Source organism: Nesoenas mayeri, assembly GCF_963082525.1.
Source record: "Nesoenas mayeri genome assembly, chromosome: W".
NCBI classification, from domain to species: domain Eukaryota; kingdom Metazoa; phylum Chordata; class Aves; order Columbiformes; family Columbidae; genus Nesoenas; species Nesoenas mayeri.
Window position 1 is genome coordinate 1,367,415 of NC_137553.1, and position 20,432 is coordinate 1,387,846.

The 20,432-nt window shown below is 39.5% G+C and overlaps 1 protein-coding gene across 1 annotated transcript in view; it reads right to left on the reverse strand.

Moving 5' to 3' along the window:
• Window positions 1-414: 414 nt before the first annotated feature.
• Window positions 415-20,432, reverse strand: part of RASA1 (RAS p21 protein activator 1) — a gene marked incomplete at its 5' end in the record, with an annotated part of 97,788 nt that continues 77,770 nt past the window's right edge. The window contains 6 exons of the mRNA XM_080361771.1: window positions 415-646; window positions 2,769-2,903; window positions 4,272-4,349; window positions 9,303-9,391; window positions 14,079-14,146; window positions 18,423-18,509. Coding sequence (XP_080217897.1) covers window positions 563-646; window positions 2,769-2,903; window positions 4,272-4,349; window positions 9,303-9,391; window positions 14,079-14,146; window positions 18,423-18,509 — 541 coding nt within the window. The 3' untranslated portion in view covers window positions 415-562. The remainder of the gene's footprint in view (window positions 647-2,768; window positions 2,904-4,271; window positions 4,350-9,302; window positions 9,392-14,078; window positions 14,147-18,422; window positions 18,510-20,432) is intronic.

Below are 20,432 nucleotides of genomic sequence, written 5' to 3' on the forward strand. Positions count from 1 at the left end.
TATATCTTTCATAAAATGGTTTAATGGATGCATGCATGTCTGATACAGTAATAACAAATGTACTGAATTCTAATTATTCACTGTTGTAAACATTTTACAAAAGCATTGTGATTTACCTGGATGGATACAGAGTCCTTGATGGAAGAATTATTTAGTCTGAATCAGTGGCATGTAAATAATAAAGCTGACAAGATCCCTTGTCAGCTGATAATTCTTTTCCAACAACACAGAAAAACTTTGGCAATTGCAGGCATTGAAAAGAATTTTCAAAGTTCAAGAGAGTCACAGCATTTTCTTTGCAGAAGGTAAACTGTACACCAAAACTCAGAGGCTGTAAAACTGGTTCCAAGTGGAAAAAAGTGCAAATATCCTGCGCAGATAGTTTAAAAAGCTGCTGGTACAATCATTCACTAACAGAATCTTTGTTTTCTTTTTGCATAGTTCACACATCACCAAGAAAGTGACAGAGTGTGCTATTTTTGGCAAGAGCAAAAAAAGTGATACTTGTGTGAGTTGCCATGTTAGACATGCTGGATCCATGCAGAATTCAGGTAGAGGGCTGCTACCTGATGTTATTAGACAATGAATACTGATTTTGTTTTTGTTGAAGCAGTTCTGTAATAGCCAATAGCTTCTTAAGAACATGCTGTAAAAAAAAAAAAAAACAACAAAAAACCCAGTACAACCCTACATTAGCAACTAGAAAAAACAAACCCCATCTTGCTTTAGTTTAAAATATATTTAACCCCCCCCCCCCAACTCCCCCTCCCCCAGCTCAAATTCCCTAGTCAATAAGACATTATTTCAAAAGGCAACTGTAAACCAGCAATATGAAATTTATCTGCACCTGTGGAGACCCATTAGATCTTGCCAACTTAACCTGAGTTTCAAAATGAAAGAGAATTCTATCTGTGAAAGTGCAGAACTGGGCCAAGAAAAAAAAAAAAAAAGTCTGGTGGTAAAAAAAAAAGGTGATATACAATTCACTTATGCACAGGTAGAACTACCCTCTTATAACTTTCTGAAAACTTACTTATTAAACTAAACCAAATGCAACTGAACATACACATAAAACAGGCTGAGAAACTGCTAATGCGCTGTCAGGAGTTCAATAATTTTTTCATTATAGTAGAACTATGTTCAACTTCAACAGGGTGATCCTGAACCATTAGGGCACTTACAGGAGGAAAAGGGGAAGAAAATTCAGTTTTCTTTATGGAAACCCGTGAGGAGAAATTACTTCTCTGAAGTAGAAATATAAGCATATTGAGGAAACAGTACCACATCTGTAATCATTAAGTACTTCAGATACAGGCGTTGTGAAAGAAATTATATCCCTTATCTGTAAGCAACACATATTTAGTACTGAAAATTTCTACTGTCCTGTCTTGACAGTCTAGCCATCATTTTTGCTTTGTCAAGATTAGCAGTAGCTGTAAGTGAACTTGAACATGATTGATTATTTTCTCTCATATGCACTGAAGAGGCAAATTGTAGTAGTAATTAAACTGGATTAGTTTTAAACTGCTATAATGAAGCATTATCTTATTTTTAATTCTTTGAGTTTTCTTCTGCCAAAGATGATTAAATACAAATACATTTTCACCTTTTGGAAAATCACCATAAGAGCTCCCAGTAACCTCCCCTTATTTAAAAAACATTACTGCCTTAAAATGCATTCTTTGAGTAACATCTGCTGCCAGGAGAAAGAAATATAGATTTATTGTCTACCTAGGTTTAAATAAAGGCCTTCAAAGAGTCAGAATATAGGAAGATCAGTCTTTAAACCATGAGAATAATAAGATTACAATAAGTTATTTTGAAACAATGAAGTTAAAAACTATTTTAAAAACTACTCCTTTGAAAATGAGTCATTAAATAGTTTAAGCTGATACTTATTAAATTTAAGGAAGACCATCTCTAAACAAAAAGGCTTTCTATAGTACAACTTCCCACCCTCAAATCATTAGCATTACAAAGATAAAACTACTTATCTCCTGCACAGCACAGTATACTAGTCAAGCATACCAAAACATATTACTGTGCAATAAGTAGAATTGCCGACTTGAAGTTCATCATAAATACTAGATCATAGGCAAGTATATTACTTTTGTATTACAGTATTTTGAGACAATGCATGAAATCACGTGGGTTTTTTTTTCCTCTTAAAAAATAAGTGTTCATAAAAGCTATAAGTTGGAACAGAACACTCATTTATAGTGTTTTCTAGTGAAGTTTGCAATGCTTGTTTACAAATGTAATAAATCAGGAAGCAAAAACGTAAGTAGTGATGGAAAGCTAAGGAAAATAAATTTAACTATTTAGTTTTCAATTAGAAGAACTAGATCCTAAAACTAGAGCCTGTCAGGAGACAGTACTTTCTTGGGTCTAGGCTTCCTCTAGAAACTATAAACTTCACCTGAAAGCTAATAAAACAAACAAACAAACAAACAAACACAACAACAACCAAAAACAACCAACCAAAAACCCCAAACACAACAAAAAAAAGCAAAAACCACAAACCAAAACAAAACATTAAAAAAAAATCCAACCCACTGCTTTAAAACATCTTTGGTTTTGTTCTATAAATACTTAGTTCATAGTTTTGAGCTTGATTAACTGTACGGCTAGCAATCTCCTGGTGAAATGTACATATTATTTATCACTCATACTGCTGGACAAAAAAATTACAAAAGAACCACGGTATTAAGCAACAGCTCAAGACATGCTATCTATACCTGTGATTTTTGTTAACCATTTTAGTTTACCTGCATTACACCTCGTTCATTACTGAGTGTCCGAAGTTCATCTGAATGTGCCACACACATCTCATGCAAGGCTGCCAGATAACGAGATAAGTCACTTCTAGAGTGCTCTGTAGTGTCTGGAAGCTCAGGAACATTCTTTAACAAAAATTATGAGAGCAGACTTAGAATGGTGAGTAGCCAGGCATATAAGAAATTAAATTACGGTTCTATAGACCTGCCAACAACTGTTTTGATACTGCAAACAAGTACAGCAATGTTTTTCTTCACAATTAAGCCTTCTGTCCATGTTATCTAATACAAATTATATATTTCCTCCTCTCCACAAGCATCTATTTTATGAAGACATTTTAATTATGCTTACACATTTTACAAATAGACAGCAATTCCTATTCCTACTAGGAGGGTTCTACTAAAAGGTTTGATGTTGCTGTGCTACCTCTGAGCTGGCCAGAAAGATACTGAGAATAGAGATTCATATTATATCCTTCCCTCAAATGAGGGGGATCCATGCATTAAGTGTGTTTTTTTTGTTTGTTTTGTTTTTCTTGTTCGTTCTTTTCTGCTATTTCTTAAATCAGACAATAGCAGCAGCAAAAACGGACACCAAAAAAACCCCGAACTATCAAGACAGTAAATCCACTGATAAAATAATGTCATTAAAACGGTAGATCAATCATTTTTTTAAAACCAAACAGTTTTCTGGGTCCTCATGCATACTCTACCATTTAAAGAAAAAAAAGTATATATATCATAATATACAGAAGTTGACATTTAATCAGAAAAAGGTAACATATGGCAATCCACCTGAATAATACACTTCAAAACACTCATTCCTATAGATTATAAAAATAGTCTGAGAGGTCTTCTAAGTAACTTTTAATGGATCAGTTCAGGATGCTAGGCACATTCCTTTCATCTTCATTTTTGAAACAAATTATTGGTTTAAACATACACATATATACATACGTGAGCTCCTAATTCTTGTCATAGCTATCATAAACAAAACAGTAACAGTTTTAAAGTGAACGACAATTATTATTTTATTTTTAACTCTAATATCTACAATTCATGCAGTGAGACATTTGGCAATGTATAACTAAAACTGAACATAATATATTTAAAAATTCAATTTTTTCAATCTCAGGTCAAAACCATATGACAAATTACACATCAGAATCTTTTGTTTTAAAATATATTTAAAAAAAAATTGGTATTTTTGACCAAAAGCCCTAATCCATGGGGAGAAACTCAAATAGATCTCATGTCTACAGTAGTACTAAATAAACAAAATTTTTCTAACAGGACATTTGATTGTTTTTTTTCTGTGCAACAGATCAGCAATCTGCAGTTCTGAAACATGCATAAGGAAAATTTTTCAGTAACAAGCATTCAAAATTGTGTGGAAGCTGATGCATTTTTGAGCTAGTTAACAAGAACTTAAAGAATTTTAATTTACAATGTTGCTATACAAGTTCCAGTTAATCTTTTTTTTAAACCACTTACCCCAAGTTCATCTAAGAACATGATCATGCGATGTTTGTTACTCTTGATGAATGGATTTACCCCCTCCATATATGGCTCCTAGTAATATTTAAAAGCATTTATTAGAATAAATCAATACTAATTTAATAGTCATACCCAAAGTGAACAAATTGTAATCAGAGACCAATGACACTGTAAAACACAAATATGTCATCTGGAGTGATTTTATTTTTTCAAGGGAATTTGTAATGAGTGGAGTACAACTAGTCAGAAGATCAGTGGTGCAGGGTCTAGTTGAAGGCCTGTAGCTAGCAGTGTTCTCCAGGGTGTCAGTACTGGGTCCAGTTTTGTTCAACCTATCAATGACCTGGACGGAGGGACAGTGTGTACCCTCAGCAAGTTTGCTGATGATACAAAACTGGAAGGAGTGGCTGATACACTAGAAGGCTGTGCTGCCATTCAGCGAGATCTTGACAGGCTGGAGGACTGGGCAGAGAAGAACTTAATGAAATTCAGAAAAGGCAAGTGTAGGGGCCTGCACCTGGGGAGAAATAACCCCATGCACCAGTACAGGTTAGAGGTTGACCTGCTGGAAAGCAGCTCTGCAAAGAAGGACCTGGGAGTCCTGGAGGACAACAGGTTGACCATGAGCCAGCAATGCCCTTGTGGCCAAGAAGGTCAATGGTATCCTGGGGTGCATTAAGAAGAGTGTGGCCAGCAGGTCGAGGGAGGTGATCCTCCCCCTCTACTCTGCCCTAGTGAGGCCACCTCTGGAGTACTGTGCCCAGTTCTGGGCTCCCCAGTTCAAGAAAGACAAGGAACTACTGGAGAGAGTCCAGCAAAGGGCTACCAAGATGATTAAGGGACTGGAGCATTTTTCTTATGAGGAAAGGCTGAGAGAACTGGGTCTGTTTAGCCTAGAGAAGATTGAGAGGGAATCTTATCAGTGCTTATAAATTTCTTTAAGGTGGGTGTCAAGAAGATGGGGCCAGACTCTTCAGTGGTACTAAATGACAGGATAAGGGGCAATGGGCACAAACTGAAACACAGGAAGTTCCATCTAAATATAAGAAACTTCTTCACACAGAGCACTGGAACAGGCAGCCCATAGAGACTGTAGAGTCTCCTTCTCTGGAGATATTAAAAACCTGCCTGGACACATTCCTGTGCAACCTGCTCTAGGTATACCTTCCTTAGCAGGGGTGTTGGACTAGATGATCTCCAGAGGCCCCTTCCAACTCCAACCATTATGTGATTACAATTTTGGTATTCCAGATGGATTCTGAAATTGTTTATGTATGCAATGTGACATGAAATTTTACATTTCTGAAATATTGAAGATGGATGACTTTTTTTCATTGCAGTTATACAATGGAGAAAACACTTTCAGAGGTAACATCAGGACATAAGTGCCTTCCTTCTTGTTCTTTCGTTAATGCTTACATTGCAAGTTGTGAGTGTCAGAGAAATGGCTTTATAATAGTAGCCGGACCTCGCTTTCTTTCATTATGCTTAAGGCAATAAATATTTTATTGTTCAACCATGTTGCGACTGGGGAACCACAACAGACCAATTGTCACTGTCATTCTTTTTGTAATTCAATAGAAACTTTGTTAAAAGCTGAGGCTTTTTAGTGCAACTTGTAAAACTGGTTTACAAAAATATGTCAAGCAATATGAAAATGAGTACAAATAAAGGGGGTATTTCAAAATGCTGTACCAGCAGAAAACACCAATCTAATGAATAAGTAGAGAAAAAGTGTGCGTATGTAGGGAGGGAGCCAGAGGTTGGTAGGTGTTCATTTGTTTCAGAATTAATATACTCAGTTTGAAACTGAATTATTACATATAGTATATAAAAGAAAATGGATGTGGAATGTATTTAAAGGTTCTGTACAGAGACATGCCAATATTACTGAAAGATGTCTCCTCATTTTGACATCAAATAATCAACAAAAACACAAAAAGGGCTCCCATGATCTACTTAAGGTAGATGATACATCCTTCTGGAATAGATTCTTTCTAATCACAGATTTCTACCCTAGCCTGTTTCGGTTGTCTTTTTGATATTGATATTCCTAAATAAAATGTACTCATTTTACCATTACATAGATGTTTTCTTTGTGGAGGGATGTCTGTCTGCCTCTCTTCTCCCACTTCTCCAACTCTAACACCCATCTAGTTAACCGAGGGAAGCCAGTAGATGGGGTATTTCTGGATTTTAGCACAGTTTTTGATACTGTCTCTCACAGTATCCTTCTGTATAAAATATCCAGCACACAGCTAGACAAGTCCATAATACATTGAAGTGAACAATTGGCTGACAGGTCAGGCTCAAATGGTTATAGTAAATGGGGTTACATCAGATTGACAGCCAATCACCAGTGGGGTTTCCAAGAGCTCAAGTTAAGGGCCAGTGCTCTTTAATGTTTTCATAAATTATCTGGATGCAGGAATTGAATGTACATGAAGTTTCCCAATAATACTAAACTAGGAGAAGCTGTGGACTCACTCAAGGGTAGAGAGGCCTTATAGAGAGATCTGGATAGACTAGAGAGCTGGGCAATCACCAACTGTCTGAAATTTAACAAGAGCAAGTGCTGGATTCTCCACCTGGCATGGGGTAATCCTGGTTACATGTACAAATTTGGGGATGAGAGGCTGGAGAGCAGCCCTGCGAAAAGAGATCTGGGGGTTTGGGTTGATGGCGAGTTGAATATGAGTCAAAAGTGTGCCCTGGCAGCCAAAAGGGTCAACTGTGTCCTAGAGTGTATCAAGCACAGCATAGCTAGCCGGTCAAGGGAGCTGACCGTCCCACTCTATAATGCACTGGTGTAGCCCCATTTCAAGTACTGTGGTGCATCTCAGCATAAGAAGGACATCAGACTATTACAGTGTATCCAGAGGAGGGTGATCAAGACGGTGAAAGGCCTTGGGGGCAAGACTTACGAGGAGCAGTTGAGGTTACTTGGTTTGTTCAGCTTGGAGAAGGCTGAGGGTGCCAATCTCCTCACTCTGGTGACCAGCGATAGGATACAAGGAAACGGAATGAAGCTGCATCAGAGGAAGTTCAGATTAGACGTAAGGAAAAGGTTTTTCACTGAGAGGTTGGTCAGTAACTGGAAGAGTCACAGCACAAAGCCTGTCAGAGTTCAAGGAGCATCTGGAAAACGCTCTCAGTCATATGGTTTAGTTTTAGGTAGGTAGTCCTGCGAGGAGCAGGGAGTTTGACTCGATGATCCTTATGGGCCCCTTCCAACTTGAGATATTCTATGATTCTATGAATACTGGAGTATTAATGCTACCCTTTTGGTCACTGACAGACAGAAAAAACAGTCCACGTACTTGCACTGTTGCCTTTGGAACAAATCTCTGAGTTTATCTGTTCTCAGAGCATGAAAAGACAGTTGTATCACTAATACCTACTAGTAGAGTCATTGGTTCATCAATTACTTTAACAGGTCACTGCTGTTGTTCATACTATTAGGTTGGTGCAAAAGTAATTGCAGTTTTGGATGGTGAATTTCAAATCATTATACCTAGGCTCAAACACATCTTTATTAATCAAAATAGGAACCATTACAGTCAACACATTTTTGCCAATGAGAAATAAGTTTGTTTATTCCTGTAGCATAAAAATCCATGCTTCAGGATTCGAGAAACTCTTGGAAAGCATTTTGTGCATCCTGCTGGTTGTGGAAGTGTTTTCCCTGTAAAAAGAGGCAAAGATGAGGAAGATGAGGCAAAACTTCATATCCCAAATCACTCAGCTTTTGAAGCTTTGGTCGTGTGATGTGCAGTCGGGCATTATCGTGGAGAAGAATTGAGCCCTTTCTGTTGACCAATGCTGGCTGCAGGTGTTGCAGTTTTTGGTGCATCTCATCAATTTGCTGAACATCCTTCTCAGATGGGATGTTTTTGCTGGGATTCAGAAAGCTGTAGTGGATCAGACCAGCATCAGACCACCAAACAGTGACCATGAGCTTTTTTTGGGTGCAAGCTTGGCTTTGGGAAGTGCTTTGGAGGTTCTTCTCAGTCCAGCCACTGAGCTGTTTGTCGCCAGTTGTGGTATACAATCCACTTTTCCTCGCACGTCATGGTCCGATCGAGAAATGGTTCATTGTTGTTGTGTAGAATAAGAGAAGACAACACTTCAAAATGATGATTTATTTGATTTTTCGGTCAGCTCATGAGGCACCCACTTATCGAGCATTTTCACCTTTCCAATTTGCTTCAAATGCCGAACAACTGTAGAATGGTCAACGTTGAGTTCTTCGGCAATTTCTCATGTAGTTGTAAAAAGACAAGCTTCGATGATTATTCGTAATTGGTCGTTGTCAACTTCTGATGGCCAGCCACTATGCTCCTCATCTTCAAGGCTCTCATCTCCTTCGTGAAACTTCTTGAACCACCAGTGCACTGTATTTTCTTTAGCAGTTCCTGGGCCAAATGCTTTGTTGATGTTGCAAGTTTTCTCTGCTGCTTTACGACCCATTTTGAACTCGAGTAAGAAAATCACTCAACTTTTCTTTTTGTCTAACATAATTTCCATAGTCTAAAATGAATATAAAATAAACAGCAAGTAATAAGTTAGTAGCAAAAAAACATATAGCGAGAAAAGCACATTCAAAAGATGTATAACATAATCACATTTATTTAAGAATGTATTCCAATATCAAACAGCAAATTTCAACAATGCAAAAAAACGCAATTCCTTTTGCACCAAACTAATAGCAGATTCAAAATCTTCATGGTATGTACCAAATCATTCACATAAGTTTCTAGATGACTCATTCTCAAATTATTGACTCCTCTTTCCAATTCAGCCAGACTTTATGCTACTTCTCTAGTTTAAATCAATATCCTGTTGAGCTCCAATTGAAGAGGATAGAAGAAACTGCAGGAAGAAGGTCTCCTTGCTGATGAAGACACCCAGGTCACACATCAGGATTTGCACAAGAAAACCGCAAAGGACTTTTGTCTGTATTAAACAGGAACATTGAAATGTATTTGAAATGCAGTTCTAGACTGTTCTGTGTAAAATTATATTCACCTTAGCTCCAAATTCAACCAGATTTGCTAAATTCTGCACAGACTTGGCGACCAGCGTCAGTGTTCTTGCAGCAGTAGGGGAAGGAGAATCTGAGAGGAATACAAAGTAGAGAGTTACTGGTCATTTCATTTAAAACTTCCAGTAATCACATGAAAGTTATGCTCTTCTAAAAGTTGTTATTTATCATGGAATTAAATACTTTGAATGCTGTAACAGAACTGCATGTGGAAAATATCTCATGATCAAGTAAACTTTTGTTGTTTTAGTAATTATGTCCACAAAAAATATTAATATGCATATTTGACTTTCTGCATTAGCTGCTTACAGAACAATGTAAGCAAAATAAAGTGTTCCTCAGAGGCCTAAGGTTAACAAAAGTTTTATGAATTAAGTGAAAAGCCTTTTCACAAAAATCAAACAACTCTATTAAAAGGAAGATTTGTTGTTAGAATCTAATAAAATAATTAAGTTTACCCTTTTCCTTATTTGCATATACCCATATAAGTACATCTTGAATTGTTATGCAAATTATACTTTAAATTACAAGTAACAAGAAAATAGACTAAACACTGTATGCAATCATGGCTTGTATTTCCATGAAAATATAGCTATTTACCGCACCAATCAAATGCACAATCACTTGTTGGAAAAAGTTTTTTAACTGACTATGAGACTACTGTTAAGCATAAGGGTTTTTTTTGTTTGTTTTTGAACAGTTATGGTCAAATCTGGTTTTCTAATTACAGGGCATTTAAGTGTTCCAAAATTGACATGGTTATTATATAAACTCTAAATTTTACAGTGCTTCATAAGAATGTGTCCTGATTTCAACTGGCATACAGTTAATTTTTTTCCTAGTAGCTGGTATAGTGTTTGATAACACACTGATGTTTTAGTTGTTGCTAAACAATGCTTATACCAAGTCAAGGACTTTTCAGCTTCTCATACTGCCCTGCACATGAGGAGGCTGTGAATGCACAAAAAGCTGGGAGGGAACACAGCCAGGACAGCTGACCTAAACTAGCCAAAGGGATATTCCACACCATATGACATCATGTTCAATATGTAAACTTGGAGGAAGCTGGCCAGGGGCACAATCACTGCTTGGGGACAGGCTGGCCATTGGTCATCAGGTGGTGAGCAATTGCATTGTGCCTCACTTGTATATTCTTTTATCATTACTATTATTATTTTATCTTCTTTTGCTGTCCTATTAAATTGTCTTTTTTACTTTTTTTCTGCTTTTCTGTCCCATTTCACTGGTAGGGGAGGGTGAGTGAACAGCTGTGTGTTGTTTAGCTGTCTGCCAGGTTAACTCACAACAGAATGCTATATACTCTTCACTGTCTATCTGTATATTTTCATTTTCTGTCTTTCTGCCCCCTTCCCTGCTCAGCACTGCAATTAAGTTCTAACTTTTTAGGTATAGCTGGAGCTTAGACTGAAGCACTAATCTCATTTGTCCATAGCATCTAGTGCTTCGTACTGTACATCCCTTTGAAGAAGCAATGCTGGAAGACATTACTAGCCTTAGAATTGGGAAGTGCAGATGAAGAGAATCAATCTAAAAAATGTATTATTTTTTAAAAAAATCAACTAAGAAGATTGAAACAAAGGCCTTAACTTTTTCAGTACAGGTTTTTGAGAACAGTTGTTAAGGAGACAGGATAGGCACATTGCTGCTGAAACTGAACTCCAACCTCTAATAGCCCTATATAGAGTCCCTAAATTTACCTTAGTGAAAGCAAAGAATATTAACTGAACTTCTAAAAAGGACTAATGCTTACCGACAAGCTTAAAAGGGATTACACAAATTTATGGATAACAACTTCATTTACAGCTAAAGACACAGTGGTCTCAATGTACTCCCCAAGTTAGAAAATATGTAACTCACAAATCTGAAGATGATAAAAAAAAAAAAAATAAAGAAAGGATCACCATATATGAGGCCATGGTTCTTAAATGCTTTCCCCAAAGTGTGTATGAAAATTATTAAAGGGAGAAAGGAACATTTGGACTGATTCAGGCCTTCTCATTCAGAATAGCTTAAAAGAGAGAGGACAGAAAATTTCCTGTGTTGTCTGAAAAGCTGCCTATAAAGGCAAAAGTTTTTCCCCAAAGGGTTTCTGACACAAGTGGTTTCTGATTTCTTCCTATTTCCAAACCAGCATTTTACAGGTAAAATTGAGAAGGTGTTAGGGAAGGAGGAAAAACATTGGATAGTGCAAAGCAAATGCTCTCTAGGTTGGGATGATCTTTGACAAAAAAAACAAAAAAAAAACAAAAAAAAAAAAGAGGAGGGACAATGACACACATATGAAATATAACATATGCAAACTTTTTAAAACTATGGAACTCACATGTCCAATTATTTTAGTACTACAGTTTTCCCACTAGTAGTTTATGTCTTTACTTTCTTCCTCCCACAAGGACTTATTTGGTTTGCATGGCAAGGTTTTGGTAGTGGGGGCTAAAGAGGTGGTTTCTGTGAAAAGATGCTAGAAGCTTCCCCCATGTCCAAGAGAACCAATGCCAGCCCACTCCAAGATGGACCTGCCACTGGCCAAGGCTGAGCCAATCAGCAACAGTGATAGCACCTCTGTGATAGCATATTTAAGAAAGGAAACAAAAAACCCAAACTGCTGTGGAAGAGCAGCCGGAGGAGTGAGAATATGTGCGAGCAACAACTCTGCAGACAGCAAGGTCAGTGAAGAAGGAGGGAGAGGAGGTACTCCAGGCACCAGAGCAGAGATTCCCCTGCAGCCCATGGTGAAGACCATGGGGAGGCAGGCTGTCCCCCTGCAGCCCATGGAGGTCCAGAGTGGAGCAGATATCCACCTGCAGCCCATTGAGGACCCCATGTCGGAACAGATGGATGCACCCAAAGGAGGCTGTGACCCCATGGAGAGCCTGTGCTGGAGCAGACTCCTGGCAGGACCTGTGAACCCCGTGGAGAAAGGAGCCCATGCTGGAACAGGTTTTCTGGCAGGACTTGTGACCCCATGGGTGACCCACACTGAAGCAGTCTGTTCCCAAAGGACTTCACCCCGTGGAAAGCACCCACGCTGGAACAGTTCATGGAGGACTGCCTCCTATGGGAAGGACCCCATGCTGGAACAGGGGAAGGCTGTGAGGAGTCCTCCCTGAGGAGGAAGGAGCAGCAGGGACAATATGCGATTAAATGACTGCAACACTCATTCCCTGTCTCCCTGCACCACTTGTGGGGGGAGGAGATAGAGAAAACTGGGAGTGAAATTGAGCCTGGGAAGAAGGGAGGGGTGGGGGAGGGTGTTTTTTAAGATTTAGTTTTTATTTCTCATTACTCTACTCTGATTTGATTGGTAATAAATTAATTTATCTGACTTGAGTCTCTTTTGCCCATGATGGTAATTGCCAAGTGATGTCTCCCTGTCCTTATCTTGAACCATGAGCCTTTAGTTATATTTTTCTCTCCTGTTTCCAGCTGAGGAGAGGGAGTGATAGAACAGCTTTGGTGGGTACCTGGCATCCAGCCAGGGTCAACCTACCACAAAGAAATACAGGAAAGCTTAAAACCTGAAACCCCATCAGCACAGCCTTATGTTTAGAACAAAAGTAACACACATATTATTTGCTGCATCTGTAAGACCTCAACTACATCTGTAAGTTAAAATGCTCAGAAACATTTCTAGGTCCTTAAGCCAACTGCCATGGAATAATCCATGCCCTCACCATTAAAGTTTCACAACAAAGCCCCACACCAACTGTGTCAGATGTAGTCCCTGATGCATGCCAACACCCAAATCACGCCTAAGAACTATTTAGGAGAATGCTATCTGATATCAGCTAGAACTGTGCTACAGATCAGTATAGCAATTTCACAATCCTGTTTTAGCAAACAGGAATAGTCCCTGTCACTGTTTTATTTACTGACAGAGATGCACTCTACAAAGAGAGCATCAAAAACCAGGGTAATACTTTTGTACTGGGCCTGGCTAGGATAGAGTTAATTATCTTCATAGAAGCTCATATAATGCTGGTTTAGATTTTTGACCAAAATAGTACTGACAACACACTAATGTTAGAGCTTTTGCTGAACAGTGTTTACACAGCATCAAGGCTGCCTCTGTTTCTCAGTCTGCCTCCCCAGTGAACAAATTGGGGGGTGTGCAATAGGATTGGAGGGGACACAACTTGGCAGATGACCTGAACTAACCAAAGAGGTATTCCATACCATATACCATCATGTTCAGCAATAAAAGGGAAAAGAGGGGGTTTTATGGGTGTTAGCCATATTTTCTCATGAACTGGCTGGGAATCAGTCTACCCATGGGACATGGTGTGATTGCCTTTGCATCACTTGTTTGGTTTCATTTATCCTTCAGTTATGAAACAATTATTTAATTTTTGTTTGTTTGTTTTATATTGACCCCCAAGTTTTCTTGGTTTTTATTCTTCCTTTCCTCTTCCCCTGTCCCACTGAGGGTGAAGAGGGAAGTGAGCAAGCAACTGTGTGGTGCTTTATCTGCCCACCAGGGTTAACCCACAACAGTTTTCTTTATGAAACACATTTAACGTTCACTTTTTCTTTTTGCTTTAAAATATGACATTGGGAATAAACACTGCCTAAGGTGAAAACCATGTGCTGGCTGCCTTAGGGAGAAAGTCGATTAATTGATACGGATAACGTGACTTTGGACACTGTTCAAAAGACTTCATATTTTGCTAAATTAGGCACTAAAGTAAATTCATGCCTATTACTACATAATGTATTAATTCAGTCTGAAGCATAGTCACCTGAGATGATATTAAACATCCTTGGGTTCAGGATAGCAGGACAAATCAGTCGAAGAAAAACAAAGCCACTGAAATGAAAAAAAATGTATTTTGTTCAATAATAAAGAATTAATGTAAAATTATGTAGTCTCTAAGCATTTAAATCAGCGTGGAAATCTTTGTGAGATAGATGACAAACAACCAGCCTGTGCTCCATTAATATGTTTATTAATGATGTCTTGTTATGATTTCAACTATGATAAAACCTGAAATAAAAACAGGCATATTGATTTCCCAATTAAGGTGAACCTCTGAAACCACTTGGGAAAAGCATAACTGTAAAGCCATACTGAAGCCTGTAGTCTAAGATCACATTGGCTTTAAAAAGGAGGAGCACTTCAACTCCTGTCCCCCACAAGTATTCCACTGTCTACTACAGCACATAATTCATCCTGCAGCCACTCGCTTCCCCAAGCCAACATTAGGAGAGTAAGAGTACATAGTCAGAATGGAACCTCTCTTTTGGCAGCAACATGGCCTTAGTTCAGCTTGAACTGATCCATATCCTGATAACAGTACACTATTATCCTAAAAGAATAATACTGGATCAGCTACTTTCCTCACAGAAGTAATTGCTGCCACCCAGGCAATCTAGAAAGTTAGGGAAAAGTGCTCAGTTTGACTGCAGGACTAGGAACTTATTAAACAGAAGTCCAAAATAACCTTCAATTTGCATGAGAATAATCTAACTTTCTGTTGACAGCTGAAGCAAAAATATCCATCTCAGGTTAACCATAATTCTGGAAGACTGCTATGAAATGACATATGGACCAACTAAAGCAATCTAACCTCTCGTTTTGTTCAGAGTGTGTGGACACTACCAGCAGACTGATTTTTCACTACAGCAATACCAAAGTCTGACCACTTACAAAAGAATGGAAGTGGACCTTGCACTACCTTGCTTGTTAAGTACACAATAATGACATTGTCCATTATTAATTGGAAGTGACAATGTAGCAGTGAGGTTAACACACCTTTCATGTGTCCAAAACACTTGAATTCCAATATATACTGTTATAGATGATTCTTATTTCTCCAAGAACCATGGATTTAGGGCTGACAAAACATTCCTGGCCCAATGTAAAACAAAAATATTTTCTATGAGATGAACTTAAAACTATGAGGAAGTAAATAATATTAAAGTTATGGCACATATATCAATTTCTCTTGTAGATGGCCTGAAGTTGAAGACAACTGGGGTATGAACCTAAGATGGACCTTGCAGATAAAAAAGATTTGGTGCTTCTTACACTGGTCAAGCTGTCTGAATTAAGAACGAGTCAATAACTATGCATGGGTTTTCACAGACAGACAGAAATAGCAGCACTTTCTGAATGTTATAGAAGGGAAGCTACCCAGACGCTTAAAAACTATTGACCTGTCTCTGAATATGTAATCATTCTTTGACCAAAACCAGTGCAATAAAAGATAATATTCTTCACTGGAGGCTGCAAAAAAACCTGTACTCTAGAGGCAAGTCACAAGCTATTTATTCAATTGATTTATGAATGCAGACTGGAGATTTTGTAATCAGTGCCACTTCAAAGGAGCCAAGTTCAGTAGCCTGCAACATTTTTACAGAGGCGCTGGAATGTTTCAACATGATTGGGCTGGAGCAAAGAAATGAAACAAAACTGGGACAGCATAAAAGTATGTATTTTCAGAAATGAACCCTGTTGATTCTGAGCGATCAGCACTGAGAGTCTTCACTGATGCAGAGAACTATATATTCCAATGCAGACAGTACCTCAGTGAAATCTAAGGACAGTCCAATCACCTTTCTGAGGAGATATTAGTTTTCTTTACATGCTATATCTGCATTTTAAAGGACATTCATCTTAGCATGTTTAAGATTTTCCCAATAATTCATATACACTACATAGGAGTCTCTGGATTAGGCACGGTCCTCCCAGACGTCATATGACAGAAATATCATCTTCAGAGGTCGCTGGTCTCCAGAGGTATCACAAAGGTTAACTATCACTTTGAGATAACTTTTTCTTTTTCCCAACATGAAAATGGCAATCAATATTTTAGACTAGTTTGTAAAACTTAACAAAATACAAGGCATCGCACTTGAAGACTCTTGTCCTGCTGATGGACTTCAACCACCCTGACATCTGCTGGAAAAGTAGCATGGTGAGCTGTGGGCAATCCAAGGGACTCCTGGAATCCATTGAGGATAACTTCTTAAGTCAAGCAATAGATGACCCTACCAGGGAGAATACGATACTGGACCTGATGGTCGCCAATGCAAGTGAGCCAATTGGTGACATCAAGACTGGAGGCAGCTTGGGCTGCAGTGATCATGTGCTAGCGGAGTTCTCAGTCCTGAGGGATGTGAGGGAGGTGAAGAGTGAAGTCAGGACCCTGAATTTTAGGAAAACCAATTTCCAGTTCTTCAAGGAGTTAGTCAACAGGAACCCCTGGGAAACTGCCCTAAGGAACGAGGGAGCAGAACAGAGATAGCAGATCTTTAAGAAAGCTTTCCATAGAGCACAAGAGCTTGCAATCCCCAAGTGTAAGAAATTGGGTAAGGAAGGCAAGAGGCCAGCGTGGCTGAGTTGAGACCTGCTGGTCAAACTAAAGGGCAAGAAGGAAATGCACAAGCAGTAGAAACAAGGACAAGTATTGTGGGAAGAGTATAGGGACACTGCCCAGTTGGGTAGAGATAGGGTCAGGAAGCCCAAGGCCCAGCTGGAGCTGAACTTGGCAAGGGATGCAAAGAATGACAAGAAGGGCTTCTACAGGTATGTCAACCAGCAAAGGGAGGTTAAAGAAAGTATACCCCCCAATGAGGAAAAACTGGTAATGACAGACGAGGAAAAGGCTGAGGTACTCAGCAGCTTCTTTGCCTCAGTCTTCACTAGCAGTTTCTCTTCCCACACCTCTCGAGTGGATGAACTGCAAGACAGACTAGGGGAGCAGTGTCCCTCCCACTGTAAGTGAAAATCAGGTTTGTGACCACTTGAGGAACCTGAACTTTAATAATTCTATGGGACCTGATGAATTGCACCCCAGAGTCCTGAGGGAATTGGCTGATGTAGTTGCCAAGGCACTCTCCATGATATTTGAGAAGTCATAGCAGAATTGGGCCCATGTGAACTTCCTGAGGTTCAACAAGGCCAAGTGCAAGGCCCTGCACCGAGGTCAGGGCAACACCCAGTATCAATACAGGCTGGGGGATGAAGGGATTGAGAGCAGCCCTGCAGAGAAGGACTTGAGGGTACTGGTGGACAAAAGATTGGACATTAGCCAGCAATGTACACTTGCAGCCCAGAAGACAAATCATATCACACACACAGACACACAGAATGTCAGGGATTGGAAGGGACCTCAAAAAATCATCTAGTCCAATCCCCCTGCCGGAGCAGGAACACCTAGATGAGGTTACACAGGAAGGCGTCCAGGCAGGTCTTGAATGCCTCCAGAGTAGGAGACTCCACAACCTCCCTGAGCTGCATCAAGAGAAGTGTGGCCAGCAGGTCGAGGGAGGTGATTCTGGCCCTCTACTCCTCGGTGAAACCCCACCTGCAGTACTGCATCCAGCTCTGGAGCCCTCAGTACAGGAAAGACATGGACCTGTTGGGGAGAGGGTTCAGAGGAGGGCTACAAAAAGGATCAGAGGGATGGAACACCTCTCCTATGAGGAAAGGCTGAGAGTGTTGGGGTTGTTCAGCTTGGAGAAGAGAAGGCTCTGGGAAGACCTTATTGAGGCTTTTCAGTATTTAAATTGGCCTATAAGAAAGATGGGGACAGACTTTTTGGCAGGTCCTGTTGCAATAGGACAAGGGGTAATAGTTTTAAACTGAAAGAGGGGAGATCCAGGCTAAACATGAGGAAGATTTTTTTTTTTTAAATGAGGGTGGTAAAACACTGGAACAGATGCCCCTTCCCTGGAGACATTCAAGGCCAGGCTGGATGGGGTTCTGAGCAACCTGATCTAGTTGAGGATGTCCCTGCTCATTGCAGGGGGATTGGACTAGATGACCTTTTAATATCCCTTCCAACCCAAACTATTCTATAATAAATTCTAATTTTAAGCCATTAAGTATAGCTATACTGACCTCTATACTACACCTCTAGCAAGGCTTTAACAGCATGACTAAGGATCTAGCAAGCTATCAGTCCTTAATTGGTATATCATGCCCCCATACCATAATAATCATAAATATTCTTGTAACCTATATAAGTACTATAAAGTTTTGGCACTAAAAGAAAAAATAGATAAGCACACTGAAGTATGACAGCAATAAGACGATAAAATATTATTTTCAGCACACAATATATTGACAAGTAACTTACCTAACAACTCTTGTTCTCATTGTGGTATTAGCTGGCCACTTGTTTTGAACAGACTTCTGCAAGCATCCATAAATATATCTCAGTGTCCTGTAAAAATAATAGCTAACTGATCATTTCATTAACAACACTTCACTGAATAAAAAACGCTGGTCAGAAAGGATCTAGTCCAACCTCCTGCTTAATGCAGAACTATTAGCAATGCTAGGTTTATAACTGAGACATAAGCTTTAAATTAATTTAAAATCTGCTATGACAGCCCATTTACAAATGGCAAACAAAGTCCTCGACTAATACACTATTCTATTCGTGCAGGTAAAATTCTGATTATTTATATGTGCATTAAATGTTTTATAAACTGTTTTTCCTATTTCTTAGGTAGTGTTTCCTTTTAAAAATGAAAAAAAAATGATGGTGGCTTTTTTCCTCTCCTTTTTTCCCCACTTTTAAACTTAATGAATAACAATTTGTGTATCCATAAATACAGGTTAGGTGTTTAAAATTAGTTAATAGTCCTGTCCTATAAAAAAATGGGAGCACTCTGGTGTATTTCAGAAAGTGTTGAGAGATGCACCATATAGTTAAAAGAATGAAGCTTTTAATGCTAATCTTGCCATCACTGACACAAAAGAAACTTCTGTGCTATTCTGCCATTCTGTGGTGGGTTGAGCCCAGCCAGCAGCTAAGCCCCCAGTCACTTGTTCACTTCCCCTCAGCAGGACAGGGGGGAGAATCAGAAGGGCAAAAGCAAGAAAATCTCATGGGCTGACATAAAGACAGTTTAAGAGGTAAAGCAAAAGCTGTACACACAAGCAAAGCAAAATGAGGAATTAATTCATTACTTCCCATCAGCAGGCAGGTATTCAGCCATCTCCAGGAAAGCAGGGCTTCATCATGCATAATTGTTACTTGGGAAGACAAACGCCATAACTCAAAACATTCCTCCTTGATACTTCTTTCCCCACAGTTTTATTGCTGAGCACATCATATCATATGGAATATCCCTTTGGCCAGTTGGAGTCAGCTGTCCTAGCTCCATCCCCTCTCAACTTCTTGCCCACCTCCAGCCTACTTGCTGAGGCAAGGGGACAGAACAGGGAGAGAAAACAACCCTCAACACTGTACAAGCACTGTTCAACCAAAACATGGGTGCATTATCAACACTGTTTTAGTCACAAATCTAAAGCACAGCACCATACAAGCTGCTATGAAGAAAATTAACTTCATCCCAACCAAAACCAGTACAAATCTCCACCCCTTAATTCCATACCATTTGCATCATGCTTGGGTCCTATGCTATCCAAGTACATCCTCGTTAACCACTACCACCCTCTTCTCGTCCTTTAGTATACATACAGATATCATTCCCTTAGTCTGTTGGCCCCCCCATGAAGTATCCATAAAATGCCCATCGAGTTCATTTAGTCTGTGACCTGGACTCCATCTGTTACAGTGGTCACTCAGGAGAGGTGGCATGTTATGTGGAGTTATTGGGCACCAAAGCCAGCTCAGGTTTGGTCACTGCTGCACTTGCCCAGTGTCTTGCAAAGCTCATCCACTGTTAGTTCGGGTGGTTCCTGTTAGGGTACTTCTCATAGCATACAACTAAAATAATGGGTTACAGTAGTTTAAACATATATCCATTACCGTCTCCACCCCTGGTCCTTTTGGACCGGGCTATGGAGTTTAACAGTGCAGTGAACTCCATTCCTTGCTCCTACTCCAGCATAAAACCTCCATGGGCTGTAGTCCCTTTGGGTGCATACCTGCTCTTGTATGGACTTATCTAAAGGCCACAGTCCCTTCACAGGGAGTTCCCTTCACACTCGACAAGAGCCACATCCAGAGACTGTGGATTGTTGCCCCTCTTTCAGTCCCTTTGCTGATTCCACGGTCCCTTGCTAGGGTTCCCAGTTGCTCGTCTTCCCTATCTTCTAATTACTGACTGTTGGCTGCAATATCCCAGCACTTGAGCAACCAGGTGATAATTTGCTCATCTGGCTGGTGGCCATA